The following is a 13,453-nucleotide window of genomic DNA, read 5'->3' on the forward strand; positions in this document are numbered from 1 at the left end:
CATATCTCGCGCTTAAGAATACTTTTAGTCAAATTACCAAAATATCCGCCTAGGTTGTATTTTAATCACAGTCTCCAGAAAATTCCTCATTGACTTCTTGTTTTTTTATCACTGAGAATAGTATTATCATAAATAACATTATCAATTCCTATAAGGTCAAGAGAAAGTGTATACAGGAAAAATTAAAATAGGGGTCTTTGTTTGACTAAAAATGAATTTTTTTTCCTTATTTGCCATGAAGTAGACAATTATTCTTGGTAAAAAAAAATAGCTTAACAATACGGCATTGGACTTTACAGTCCCTATCGACAGTGCTGATTTCCATTTCAAAGCCCTTCAGCCATGAAGTGCAATGGGGGGTTGGGCATTTCAATGTCCTTGTGTATGGTTTTTGCTAAGCTAATGAACGAGCAAATTTTATAAATTGAGAATAAATAGAATAAAAATTGAGAATGAAAGTTCACTTAGAAAAATAAATCTAAAATATACGAATTACGGGACCAAGGACATCAAAATAAAACAATTTTTACCCTGGGCCCACCTCAGGTCTATTTATAACTGAAAGTAAATTTTTTTCTAAAAATAATTTTGTTGTTGTTTTGAAACAATTGTTTTACAATAAGTTTGGTTCTTTTTAAAATCAAATTTTTAGGGCAGTATGGCTTCCTTGCCAATGTTGCAACGTTGAATCTTGAAAACTAATAAGAAAAACTACCAAATTGAAGTCGACGGCACTCTTTGTCCGTTAAAATTCCAATATCACAAACTCGTGATTCCCAATTAGAAACAGACAATTTCAAACTAGTCACATCTTCTTAAGTTTGCTATATGACTTTAGGTTATCTTTTGGTGAATATTTATGTTTTTGATGAAGTATATGGCTTGACAGGTTCATCATATTATTTTTAATATTCCTATATAATATTTCAAGTATTTTTCTAATATTTCCCCTGTCTCATGGAAACCGTATAACGAACTGCGCATGTTTGGATAATGGAAAATAAATAGCATAGTTTCATCCGAGGATAGGAAACTAGAATAATATGAACTTGGATATCCAACATGCCTCCAATTCATAATTTGTAGATTTACTACGACTACTAGCACTAGTATTGTCTCACCGCATCATCAAGCCACCCGAGGCCAACATGTTCGGATAATGGAAAATAAATAGCATAGTTTTATCTGAACAAAGTGAACTAGAATAATATGAACTTTGCCCTTTTTTTTAATTTAGCACCAACTATTACCGAAAAAACTGCATAACGTAAACAGAGATCCTTTTCGTTAGAATTAAAATTAATTTGAATTTGATTAGAATTAAATTGCCGATTCTTCCTGGTTTTTAAAATATGTATAATTGTGGAAGTTTTAAATTGGTTACCTGAAATCTGATTTGAACCAGTTATGTGAAATCAATTTTAATTTTCAATGTCCTTCATATTATAAAACTAATCATAGGCTTGAAGACTTTGGATACGTTGAGCAATGAGCTTATACTAAAAGCTTGGCAATTATGCCCAATGTCATTGTGTATAGTATATAATTATTGTTTATGACATGAATATGGCAAACTTTCACTTAGAAATATGGACTTACCCTCCACCTTCTTTCTCTCCTCTTTCAAAAAAATTTACTCCACAGACAGACACCCCCCCCCCCTTTACTAGAGTTAACTATGCACATATCGCATTCCAGTTAAGTACCAACATGAGAGTTAATTTCAGTTTATACTTCGTTCCTTATCATCATCAATAGTTGCATAGATATTATCATCAATACAAATATAATATAATATTTACAAATATTTACTATTGCGCCACGATCAACTGGTAAAAAAAGATAAAGAAACCGGTTTTTGTTTAGAAAAACTGAACTTTCTTGTCCATCATTGGGAAAGGGGGGGGGGTTCATATCCCAAAGGATATGTGAGTAATGGTGACCACATCTAGAGTCAAATCTGGCTAACATTTACATACCTTTTGGTAGTATAGTTATGAAGAGGTCCAAACGCCAAAGCTACAACAGTACACGTAAGACATATTACATTGTAAGGCATACTGAAGTCAGGGGTTGCCATGGTTACCACCAGGGTTTCACTATGCATTTTTAGGGCATATCCTTTCGCAGACGATACATTCATACTAGAAAATAGAGAAGAATTTTAATATACTCGTAAAGTAACTTATGATAACATTTTTGTAAGTAACTTCAGAACGAAAAATAAGGTCAAATATCCCAATTCGATACTATTCAACAGATTATGTTCTACAAGAAAATTGTGAGGGGGGGTAGCTTTTGGGAGGTGGCGTAAATGAGCAGTTCACCTTGTTTGAGTGAACCGCTTTGGTGCGGTGAGGTCATGGTGTACTTGGAAAGGCTTTGCTCAACAGTTTCATCGGCCAAGTTAAAAAGTGGAAATGAGGTGAGTTGACAGGGATAGGGAGGAATAACACCTATTCTTTATCATTTTTGACAGTATTATTAATCTCATTATAGATATATGAGTTATCGTTTTACAACATTCATTTATCAAGTCTAAGAACTCCAGTGATTAGTACTTAACCAATATGTACTTAACCAAAATATTAGTACTTAACCAATCACTGTCTTTATTAGTGTTTTATTGCTGTTCGTTTTTAATGATAGTTTGATAACTGCTCATAATATTAATGTTTCCTTTATTTTATAGCTATTTATTGTATTACTATCAATGTAATGTCTTTTAACTTTAGTATTACCTTCCTTCTCAGTATTGTGAGTTGTGGGTCTTTTTTATTTACCTTTTTTGTCATTTTTTTTTTACAATGCTCAGTCTTTTTGTTTTGTATCACAGGTTTTCAAATAAATAAATCGACTATTAGTGACTATAGTATTTCTTATTACACAGGGGTCTTAGTACGGGGGTCATGTAAAAACTCTAGATGTTGACTTGCTATTCTGGCATGTCTGTTGCACGGACACAACAAAGGCGGGATATCGCCCCTTCCTTATCCTAAATTTTCTTGAATTCACTCCTTAGTCAAATTGTAAAAAAAACCGTTCTTATTCCCCCTCCCCCTGATTATTTTTGTGATACTCCCCTTCCCCGGAAAAAAAAATGTATACGTGCCTGGTCTGTTGCGTTTTACTTGAGGTTCCCTTGACGAGCCCTTGTTCTTGTATGTTGAGAATTAAGCTAAGAATTAAATTAATTAATTAAATTCAGAATTAACCTTGTTTGTTGTTGAGTGTATTCTGTTGCAAATTAAAGTGGTTGCTGTCCGAGCGTGCAAGTTTCAGTTTTTTTTTTGTTACCTCCTTTCAGTTTGTTACTTCCTTTTCAGTTTTTTACCTCCTTTCAGGTTGTTACTTCCTTTCCAGTTTTTACCTCCTTTTCGTAGATTTGCACATTTTTTTTGGTTGCCTTTGAAACAGGAGTAGAATTGGTCTCATTACCTGTGGTTTTTAAATTTTTCATTTCTTCAAATTTACCAAATCTTTTCACGAAAATTATTAGATCCTCAAATGCAAAATATTTTACAGCAATAAAATAACATTTATTTTAAGATAATTTCGTAGAAATAAAATAGTAAAACAAAAATAAATAAGCTAAACAAATAAATTCACTTCATTCAACTCCGTACAGCGACAACGACCATTACACCAAAAACCATTACGCCTTCCAAGGTAAGTTACACATTTGTTATTGCCCTTTCTGCCCTTTTCTACATTTGCCTTTTTTGCTGATTTTTCAACTGCGTTTTTATACATAAATTTGACGCCCACTACCAATAAAAACTGGATTAACTACAAATAGAGCCCTCTAATATTAAAAAATAGATTATCATTAAAAAATAAGTGTTTTTTTTTAATATTACTGGCTATGCAAGTTTATACTTATTCCAAGTCTAAAAAGTAGATTTCATTTTCACTATTGTGCTATAAGCAACTGGTGTTTTAAATAACTTTAAGTAACCAGATTCAGTAACTGTAATTAAATTAATGGTACGTAAATTAATTATACGGTAATTACTACTAATACTACTACTAACCACTAACTGCAGCACCAAGCCGCCTGGGGCCGACTCAGCTACACACGCTCCTCCTCCATCCCAATCAATTAAAAGCCTCCATCTTTACACCCTCCCAAGAAGTTCCCATTTCCCTTAAATCTTTCTTTACAACATCCTCCCATTCCAACCACGGACGACAGGCTTTTCGTTTAGCCCTTGACGGTTGGCCGAAAAGGACAATCTTAGGCAATTTGTCATCCTTCATCCGCAGATCGTGCCCAAGCCATTTAAACCTTTCCCTCATTATACCCATAGAAAGCGGGATAGAACCGCATTTTTCGTACAGCCTACTGTTTAAAATACGCTAAGTCAGTCGGGTACACAGAACTAAGTCGGGTACCTTAACCGCAGCAGTGTTATTCTCGGACATAGCGGTAATCACTAGTATTTGTTTGGTATCATAGGCAGCACTGCCTAAGTGAAGAGCGATGTGGGCACAATGTATTATTGTTATTTTTTTGGACCAGGGCACAATGTATCGAAGAAGTTATCGTAGAAACTCCGAAAAGGGCTCACTCGATTGGAAATTGAGAGGGTTAGTACCCGTTTTACTAAAACAAAATACGTTTGAAGTGTTTTCACTTTTCTTACTTTCGTAAATAAAAACTTATCAAAGCTTTTACGGAATAAATATCAGTATATGTCAATTAAACTGACAATCCATGGTTATTTGTTTTTTTGTTGCTGTTTTTCTTTTTCAGTAAAGCGCAAATTGTGTCCTGGTCTTGAGAACGCATAAGGGTTATCAGCCCTACTCATGTTAATTTCTGCTCGTTTTGAGTTTGACTCGGCTATTTATTGTAATTTCTGTTCGTTTCTGGTCTCGTTTATTTACTGATAGTGATTTGTGGTAGCTTTACGATTGGAAGTTTATTTGACTTTATTTTTGCCCACTCTTGGCTTAATGGAGTTCTATACTTTTCTTTGAAAAACTTGATTTGTGGATTTTTTTTTTTTTAATTTAATACCATACAAGGATAAGACCTTCACTAAAGCTCTTCAATCAACATAATCAAAAGCTTTCTCATAATCTACAAAACTGAGCACCAAAGGTGTTTGATAACTCTGACACGTCTCAGTTACTAATCTAAGAGTAATAAATCTGGTGGACACATTCTCTACCCTTTCTAAAAACCGCACTGTTCCTTTCTTATCACTTTGTCTACACTATCTCTCAGTCTAAAAAGCATCATATTACTAAGTGATTTGCTACCAACAGCAATCAGGCTAGTGTCTCGTTAATTACCAAACTAACTCCGGTCATTTTTCTTATATAGTGGTTTAATTAGGGTTTTCCTAAAATCGCTAGGTGCTTCCCCTTTAATCATATTCATAATCTTCAGTAACTTATTTCTAACCTCAGAGCCACAAAATTTAAGAAACTCATTTACCACGGTATCAGCATCTGGGGCTTTATTATTTTTTAATCCTTTTCGAACTGTCGCTAATTCTTCTTCACAAAACAAATCTTACTACACATCCAAGGTATCACAAATTTTTCATTTTCATCTATATCTTTGCCTGCAACTGTATCTCGGTTTAGCACATTCTCAAAATGCCCTGCCCATCTCTCTTTAACTTTTTCCTTGTCACTATTTGTGGTCCCGTTCCTATCTTTAACTAGGACAAGTCCAGATTGTCTACTCCCTCTCAGTTTATTAACATGCTAGTATAATATTTTACTATTATGCCGTCTAGCCGCATCTTCCAGATCCTCGGCAATTTTATCAATGGCCTCCGCTTCACACCTCTTTAGTTCATATTCTAATGCATTCTCAACTCTCTTTACATTCTTCTTGTTTTTATATGATCTGTCACTCTTATAATTCTTGTCCGAACCCCTTCTTCTTTCTATCAAACATAAAGCTTTTTTCACTAATATTCTTAGCTGCGTTCCCAATTTTCTACCCTAAGACACCATCAGCAACTTCACAAATTTTTTCCTAAAATTGTTCTAGGGCTATAATGAAAGAAAGGTTGAGATGGCTAGGCCACGTTCTGCGGATGAAGGGTGACAGATTGCCGAAGATTGTCCTTTTTGGCCAACCGTCTGGGGCTACACGGAAAGCAGGTCGTCCTTGTCTGGGTTGAAAGGATGTCATAAATAAAGATTTAAAGGAAATGGGAACTTCCTGGGAGGGTGTAAAGAAGGAGGCCTTGAATAGATTAGGTTGGAGGAGGAGAGTGCGTAGCTGTGTTGGCCTCAGGCGGCTTGGTGCTGCAGTGAGTTATTAGTAGTAGTAGTAGCAATTAATGGAGTAATTAAATTAATGGCAAGTAAAACAACTAGACTCAGAAAACAAGAACAACATTCTAACCTGGATTCAAATGTACTTGATTCTTGTGACAGGGCAGTGTAATTACGAGGAATGAAAAGATACGCGCTGATGATTGCAGCTGGAATGTCAAATCCGTGATTTGCATCTGGAGGATATTCGTGCCATTTCAAAAAGGCCTTCTCAAATTCAAACTGAATTTCCACAGTAGAATATGATGGGACTTCAAGGACTATTTCAAGGTGATGAGGTCTCACACGGTCTCGTCCAGGTACAAAATGAAAATATTCTGAAATGATACAATAGACAATTGAACTTGTATAAAGTAATATTGACGTCGAATTACTCCAGGGTATGAAAATGTTCTGAAATGATACAATAGACAATTGAACTTGTATAAAGTAATATTGACGTCGAATTACTCCAGGGTATAAAAATGTTCTGAAATGAAAATATGACATTAAATGATTCCTCAAGATCTTCATGCTAAAAATAACCTATATAATTTCGTAAATTTCACAAAAAAAAGATTTTTTGGTCACATACGCAGTGAACGTCCTAACGGCGGTCACTTCATATGTTCATAAAATATCTAGTATTTTTATTGAAATTTATCACTGTCTATTCAAAGGATTTATTCCTATTGGAACTTTTTATTTTTAAAATAAACAACAACTATTGATTCACCCAAATTTGGAATTGCAATACTAGAAGGACCAAACAGGATAAGGGCCAGTGCCATCTGTAATGTACAATAGACAATTGAACTTGTATAAAGTAATATTGACGTCGAATTACTCCAGGGTATTCATTAATGTCAAAATATTACAATTCTAATGGTTTGTAAATTCTGCCCTCCGTTATTGGGGCAAGCATCGTTCCTTGAAGGTGTATGAATTTTTTTCAGGCAGTTATTCGTTTATTTTTTGGTATTGTTATAGTAACTGCAGTAAAAGTTGTAGATGACTTGTCTTTCGTTTTGGGAGTACCAATACCAAGCATGGCTACTGGGCTTTTAATTTAGTTTAATGTTTTGAACGAACGAACAGCGTTATAAACTAATTATTTTATTATTAATTAACTAATTAGTTTCGCCAATTCCTTTTTATGGTTCGGTGTGGCAACATTGAAGCCCATTTTAGCAACCCTATTTCTGCTTATGCATTCACCTTGCCAATCTCTTATAATAGAAACTGAGCTAAAAAGCTCTTCTATGTACAGAGAAGAATAGTTTAGGACCCAATCAAAGCGCTTACTTTTCCGATGTAAAAGTAGATGAGTTTAATGAAACCAAATACTAAAACCCAAGAACTAGCCAAGAACAACCTTTTTTTTGTCTTTTGTAACTGGAGAAATAACAGTTCGGTAGTTTAATAGCCAAAAGACGGCCAAAAGAATTTTATCATCCTCCAATGAGCCAAGATAAAAATTACAAGGATCCAGATAACCCTTTTTAGTAACTGGATTTTTTTTTTACCTATAGTAAATTTAGAATAAAACTAGGGACATCTCGTATGAAATCGGAGATGAAAATCCAAGAAAAAAAGAACAAAATAGAAGACTTAAGAGGTGATGAAAACGATTATTCATTGTTTTTAAATACAAGACTAAGTTGTTTTGTCAAATTACCACTTGTTTACCAAAATATGTGTCAGATGTAAATTCTAAGTTTTGCTCGCCTAACAATAAACGTTTCATAAGTGGGTTGTCAATAAACTTATCTAATTCTCTACTATTTTAAATATCTTTAATTTAAATATCGAATTTCTTACTTAATCCATATAGAGAAAAACAATAAACTTAAATCAATAGCAAGGTTCTGTAGTGACCATGTGAGATTGATGTCAGCTTGGTAATACGGGACCCAGAATCCAAACTAAGCTGCAGCAACGCACTGCAGGAGTTAGAATTTGATTTGTGTACTAATCCAGAACAAGAAAAAGAAGAAAATAAATGAAGAAGTAGACTAAAAAAGAAGCGAAATATCGAGAGCGAGCTCCTGGTTCCTACTACCTGGATCTTACAAAAATCTTACCACCAACGTCAGTTAATACCATGTTTCGGAACAGGCTGAGTTTTGGTATTGATCAAATCTTAACTTCAATGGGGTTTTAACGCTACGATAGGTTTGTAGTAGTTTATTTTCCAAACTTGAGATTGTTTTGTAACTTCTATTTTTATTCTGTTTTCTGTTGTTACTTCATTAATTATTTAACGTTTTTCGATTAACTTCTTTTGCATCATCATTCCTTGAATTCACAAAATATTCCCAAATTTAACTTTTATTGTAGTCCAGAACTTTTCTACATTTATTTGATTCTGTTTTTCTTTTACTTTGCTTATTATTTCATGTTTTGTTTTATCTAATTCTTTTGTGTGATCATTCTTAAAATTCAAGAAATATTCCTGAATGTGACTTATATAGTATTCTAGTGTTTTTATCCCAATACTCAAATGCTTTATTTATTATTTTACCATGAAATCCCCTCCCCCTATCCCACGTTTTCTGATCAACTAATTGAATAAGTTTTCACAGGATTATTAAAGAGAAAAAATAGTACCTTTTATATAACGAGAAATATGAAAGGAATATTTTACTTTATTAAATAATATCCAGCTTATCTTCTGGCTAACCACTTACATACCTGACAAACAGGCCACTAGAAAGTGGTTAATGACCGGATCAACATATATCAGTGACAAAAAATTATTCACCATTTAAGAAAAAAAAATTAAAGAAATAATGCGAGTAGTGGTAGTATTACTGGTACTAAATTTTACAGCTAACCACTTATGCATCTGGCATGAAGGCCACTAAAAAATTATTAGTGGCCAGATTATGCACCATTGACAAAAAATTAATCACCATTCAAAAATAGATTTACAAGACTTCAAGCAGGAGCTCATGAACAAATAAGCTTTTCCACTACTGTGGTAATTACAGAGTTGCTACTAAGATGGAAGTAAATCTTCCTTTTTATTCAAAGAAATTACGCTTAAAAAAGAAGTTTACACAAAAGAAGTCAAAATAAAAAGATGAATATATATATATATATATATATATATATATATATATATATATATATATATATATATATATATATATATATATATATATATATATATATATATATAAAAATAAGTTGTCTGTCTGTCTGTGTGTCAGGTGACGTCATGTTTCTGTGTCGACTGACGTCATGAAATTAGTTGTCGTCATTTTTGCTTTGACGGTGACGTCATTAATGGTATTTAAGACATGCGTTAATGCATTCACGCTGCTGATAGAAAAAGTAAGAAAAGAAAGCGTGCCGAGGAATCACAAGAACAGCAAGAAAACAGGCTTGCAGCTGATAGAGAAAGTAAGAAAAGAAAGCGTGCCGAGGAATCACAAGAACAGCATGAAAACAGGCTTGCGGCTAAAGAGCGCAAAACCGCGCAGTTAGATGAAAATCCACCAGGAAAGCGAGAGTCAAAACATATCAAAACTGAAAATGATAGCGATGATGATTGGGTTTGGGATTTTAACTTGGATAAGGTCATCAATGCCTACCAGATTTAAGTTAAAAAACAAAGGTTCGGCGATATGTACTTCATAGTGACGCTGAAAAATAAAGAAAAAAAAATGAAAAATGTAAAAAACTAAAAAGAAAAAACACTCAAAGATAAATTACAGACCGGGACACAAATGACGACCGACAAAGAGGCAATATAAATGACGAACGGGAACCTCAAAGGAAAATTACAGACTGGGACACCCGGACACAAATCACGACCGGGAATATAAATGACAACCGGGACACAGAGACACAACTACAACGGGGACGCCGGGGGCACAGGCGGGATATATAATTGACGACTGAGACACAGGGATTGTTTGAATAGAAATTACTGACCGGCACACAAATGACGACCGGGGCACTGGGACACAGGGAATATAAATGACGACCGGAACATTCAAAGAGAAATTACAAACTGGGACACCAGGACACAAATGACGACCGGGACACAGGGAATATAAATGCTATTTATATGCACAGACAATGGGACAGCGAAGAATGTTGTATATTCGCATGTTTTACGTAGTTAAAAATATATATTTATATCATCTCTATTCACAGGTGGGACACAGGGACACAGCTACAATGGCGCGTAACTAATATGGCGCGTAACGACTTACGCGCGCGGGGGGGCTTGGGGGGCGCGAAGCGCCCCACCAACTAGGTGTTGGGGTGGCGCGAAGCGCCACCCCAACAGCTAGTATATATATACATATCTATATATATAAAAATAAGTTGTCTGTCTGTGTGTCAGGTGACGTCATGTTTCTGTGTTGACTGACGTCATGAAATTAGTTGTCGTCATTTTTGCTTTGACGGTGACGTCATTCAAGATATTTAAGACATATGTTCACGTAGAAATCTATTAATGTTTAAGTTTACAATGACTGATGAACTTACAATGGCAAAAGCCGATGAAGATGCTCAAAGAGTCTATGCCAAAAAACTTGCTGCTGATAGAGAAAGTCAGAAAAGAAAGCGTGCCGAGGAATCAAAAGAACAGCAAGGAAACAGGCTTGAGGCTAAAGAACGCAAAACCGCGCAGTTAGATGAAGATCCACCTGGACAGCGAGAGTCAAAACATATCAAAACTGAAAATGATAGCGATGATGATTGGGTTTGGGATTTTGACTTGGATAAGGTCATCAATGCCTACCAGATTTTAGTTAAAAAAAACAAAAGTTCGGCGATATGTATTTCATAGTGAAGCCAGTCAGTCGAGGCCAACCTACCATCTTCAAAGATACCACGATAGGAAGACTCTACACCGTTCACCCCAATCAACATGAATGCTTCTTTCTACGCCTGCTTTTGGTGAATGTACCCGGTCCGACATCCTTTGAGTATTTGAGAACTGTAAACGGTACTATACATGACACTTACCGTAGTGCATGCCAAGCTCTGAATTTATTGAAGAATGACCAACACTGGGATAACTGCATCAATGACGCGTGCGAAACGTCAACCCCAAGTCAAATTCGTGCATTGTTTCGCATCATTTTAACAACTTGCTCTCCATCAGCTCCTACAGAGTTATGGGAAAAATATAAGTCAAAAATGTCCGAAGATATACTCCATCGAAAACAGTTAGAGACGTCAGATATGACTTTTGATTTTACATTAGAAATTTATAACTACACTTTAGTTATTATAGAAGATTTGTGCGTACGTATGGCAAACAAACCTCTTCAGGATTTGGGAATGCCTTCACCTAACCGTATCGCTGCTGTTTCGACATGTGTAGAATTGGATCGTGAACAAAGTTACAGTACGAGTGATCTATTGTCGTATGTACAAAATAACATTTCCAAGTTAACGTCGGAACAAAAAGACATTTATGATACGATAATGCATTGTGTCGATAACAACGTTGGAGAAATTTTCTTTTTGCATGCGCCAGGAGGTACTGGTAAAAAGTTTGTGATAAAACTGATTCTGGCATCAATTTGATCAAAAAATGATATAGCGTTGGCAATTGCGTCGTCCGGAATAGCCGCAACATTGCTGCCTGGTGGAAGAACTGCTCATTCCGCTTTGAAATTGCCTCTCAATTTGCATTCTACAGAAACTCCCACGTGCAATATTTCCAAATCATCCGGGATGGGTAAAGTATTACAGCAATGCAAACTTATTATTTGGGATGAGTGCACAATGGCACACAAAAAATCGCTCGAGGCTCTGGATCAATGCTTGAAAGATTTGAGAGGGAAGTCGAAACCCTTTGGCAGCACATTAATATTGCTTGCGGGAAATTTCAGGCAAACATTACCTATAATACCTAGATCAACTCCTGCAGACGAAATGAATGCTTGCCTGAAAAATTCTAATTTATGGGCACACGTAAAAATATTAAAATTAACTACAAATATGCGTGTCCGATTGCAAAACGATGACTCTGGTCAAACATTTTCAGATCAATTGCTGGCAATTGGAAACGGAAAGCTCCCAGTAGACTCAATTTCAGGACGTATACAACTACCTGCTGATTTCTGTAATTTAGTGACGTCCAAAAATGAATTGATTGAAAAAGTATTTCCGAATATTCTAAAAAATTATAAAAATAATAAATGGCTAAGTGAAAGAGCGATTCTCGCACCCAAAAATATAGACATCCACGAAATCAACAATATTGTTTTGACCAAGATTCTAGACCAGGCAGTCCTTTACAAGTCAGTCGACACAGTTTTGGAACCAAATGAAGCGGTTAATTATCCATCTGAATTTTTAAATTCCATAGATCTTTCAGGGTTTCCACCACACGTGCTACAACTAAAAATAGGCGTACCAATAATACTTTTAAGAAATATCAACCCACCAAAGCTTTGCAATGGCACGCGACTTGCCGTAAAAAAAAACAATGGAAAACCTAATAGAGGCCACAATCTTGACAGGGCCTTTTGAGGGTGAGGCTGTTCTTATTCCTCGCATTCCCATGATTCCAACGGATCTGCCTTTTCAATTTAAAAGATTGCAATTCCCAATTCGATTAGCATTTGCAATCACCATTAACAAAGCTCAAGGTCAATCATTAGAAAAATGTGGTATAGATCTTAATACTGATTGTTTTTCCCATGGACAATTGTACGTTGCATGTTCGAGGGTCGGTAAACCTGACAATCTATTTATATGCAACGACAATTGGACAGCGAAGAATGTTGTATATTCGCAAGTTTTACGCAGTTAATTTGTATTGTATCTATCTATCTATCTATCTATATAAAACGAGTTGTGTGTATGCATGTTTGTTTGTTTGTAAAAAGAGCGTTTGCATATGACGTCATTATTAGTACATACGGCTTTGTATATGCACAGACAATGGGAAAGTCAAGAATGTTGTATATTCGCAATTTTTACGTAGTTTAACTCCTGCAGACGAAATGAATGCTTGCCTGAAAAATTCTAATTTATGGGCACACGTAAAAATATTAAAATTAACTACAAATATGCGTGTCCGATTGCAAAACGATGACTCTGGTCAAACATTTTCAGATCAATTGCTGGCAATTGGAAACGGAAAGCTCCCAGTAGTGGCAAAGCCAAGAATGTTGTATATTCGCGATTTTTA

General features: G+C 35.2%; 1 protein-coding gene across 1 annotated transcript in view; it reads right to left on the reverse strand.

The window, feature by feature from the left end:
* Window positions 1-13,453, reverse strand: part of LOC136041227 (GPI transamidase component PIG-T-like) — a 62,358-nt gene that overhangs the window by 5,685 nt on the left and 43,220 nt on the right. The window contains exons 8-9 of the mRNA XM_065725805.1: window positions 6,374-6,620; window positions 1,980-2,144 (exon numbers count right to left, since the gene is read on the reverse strand). Coding sequence (XP_065581877.1) covers window positions 1,980-2,144; window positions 6,374-6,620 — 412 coding nt within the window. The remainder of the gene's footprint in view (window positions 1-1,979; window positions 2,145-6,373; window positions 6,621-13,453) is intronic.

This window comes from Artemia franciscana, unplaced genomic scaffold (genome assembly GCF_032884065.1).
Source record: "Artemia franciscana unplaced genomic scaffold, ASM3288406v1 PGA_scaffold_1180, whole genome shotgun sequence".
Lineage (NCBI taxonomy): Eukaryota > Metazoa > Arthropoda > Branchiopoda > Anostraca > Artemiidae > Artemia > Artemia franciscana.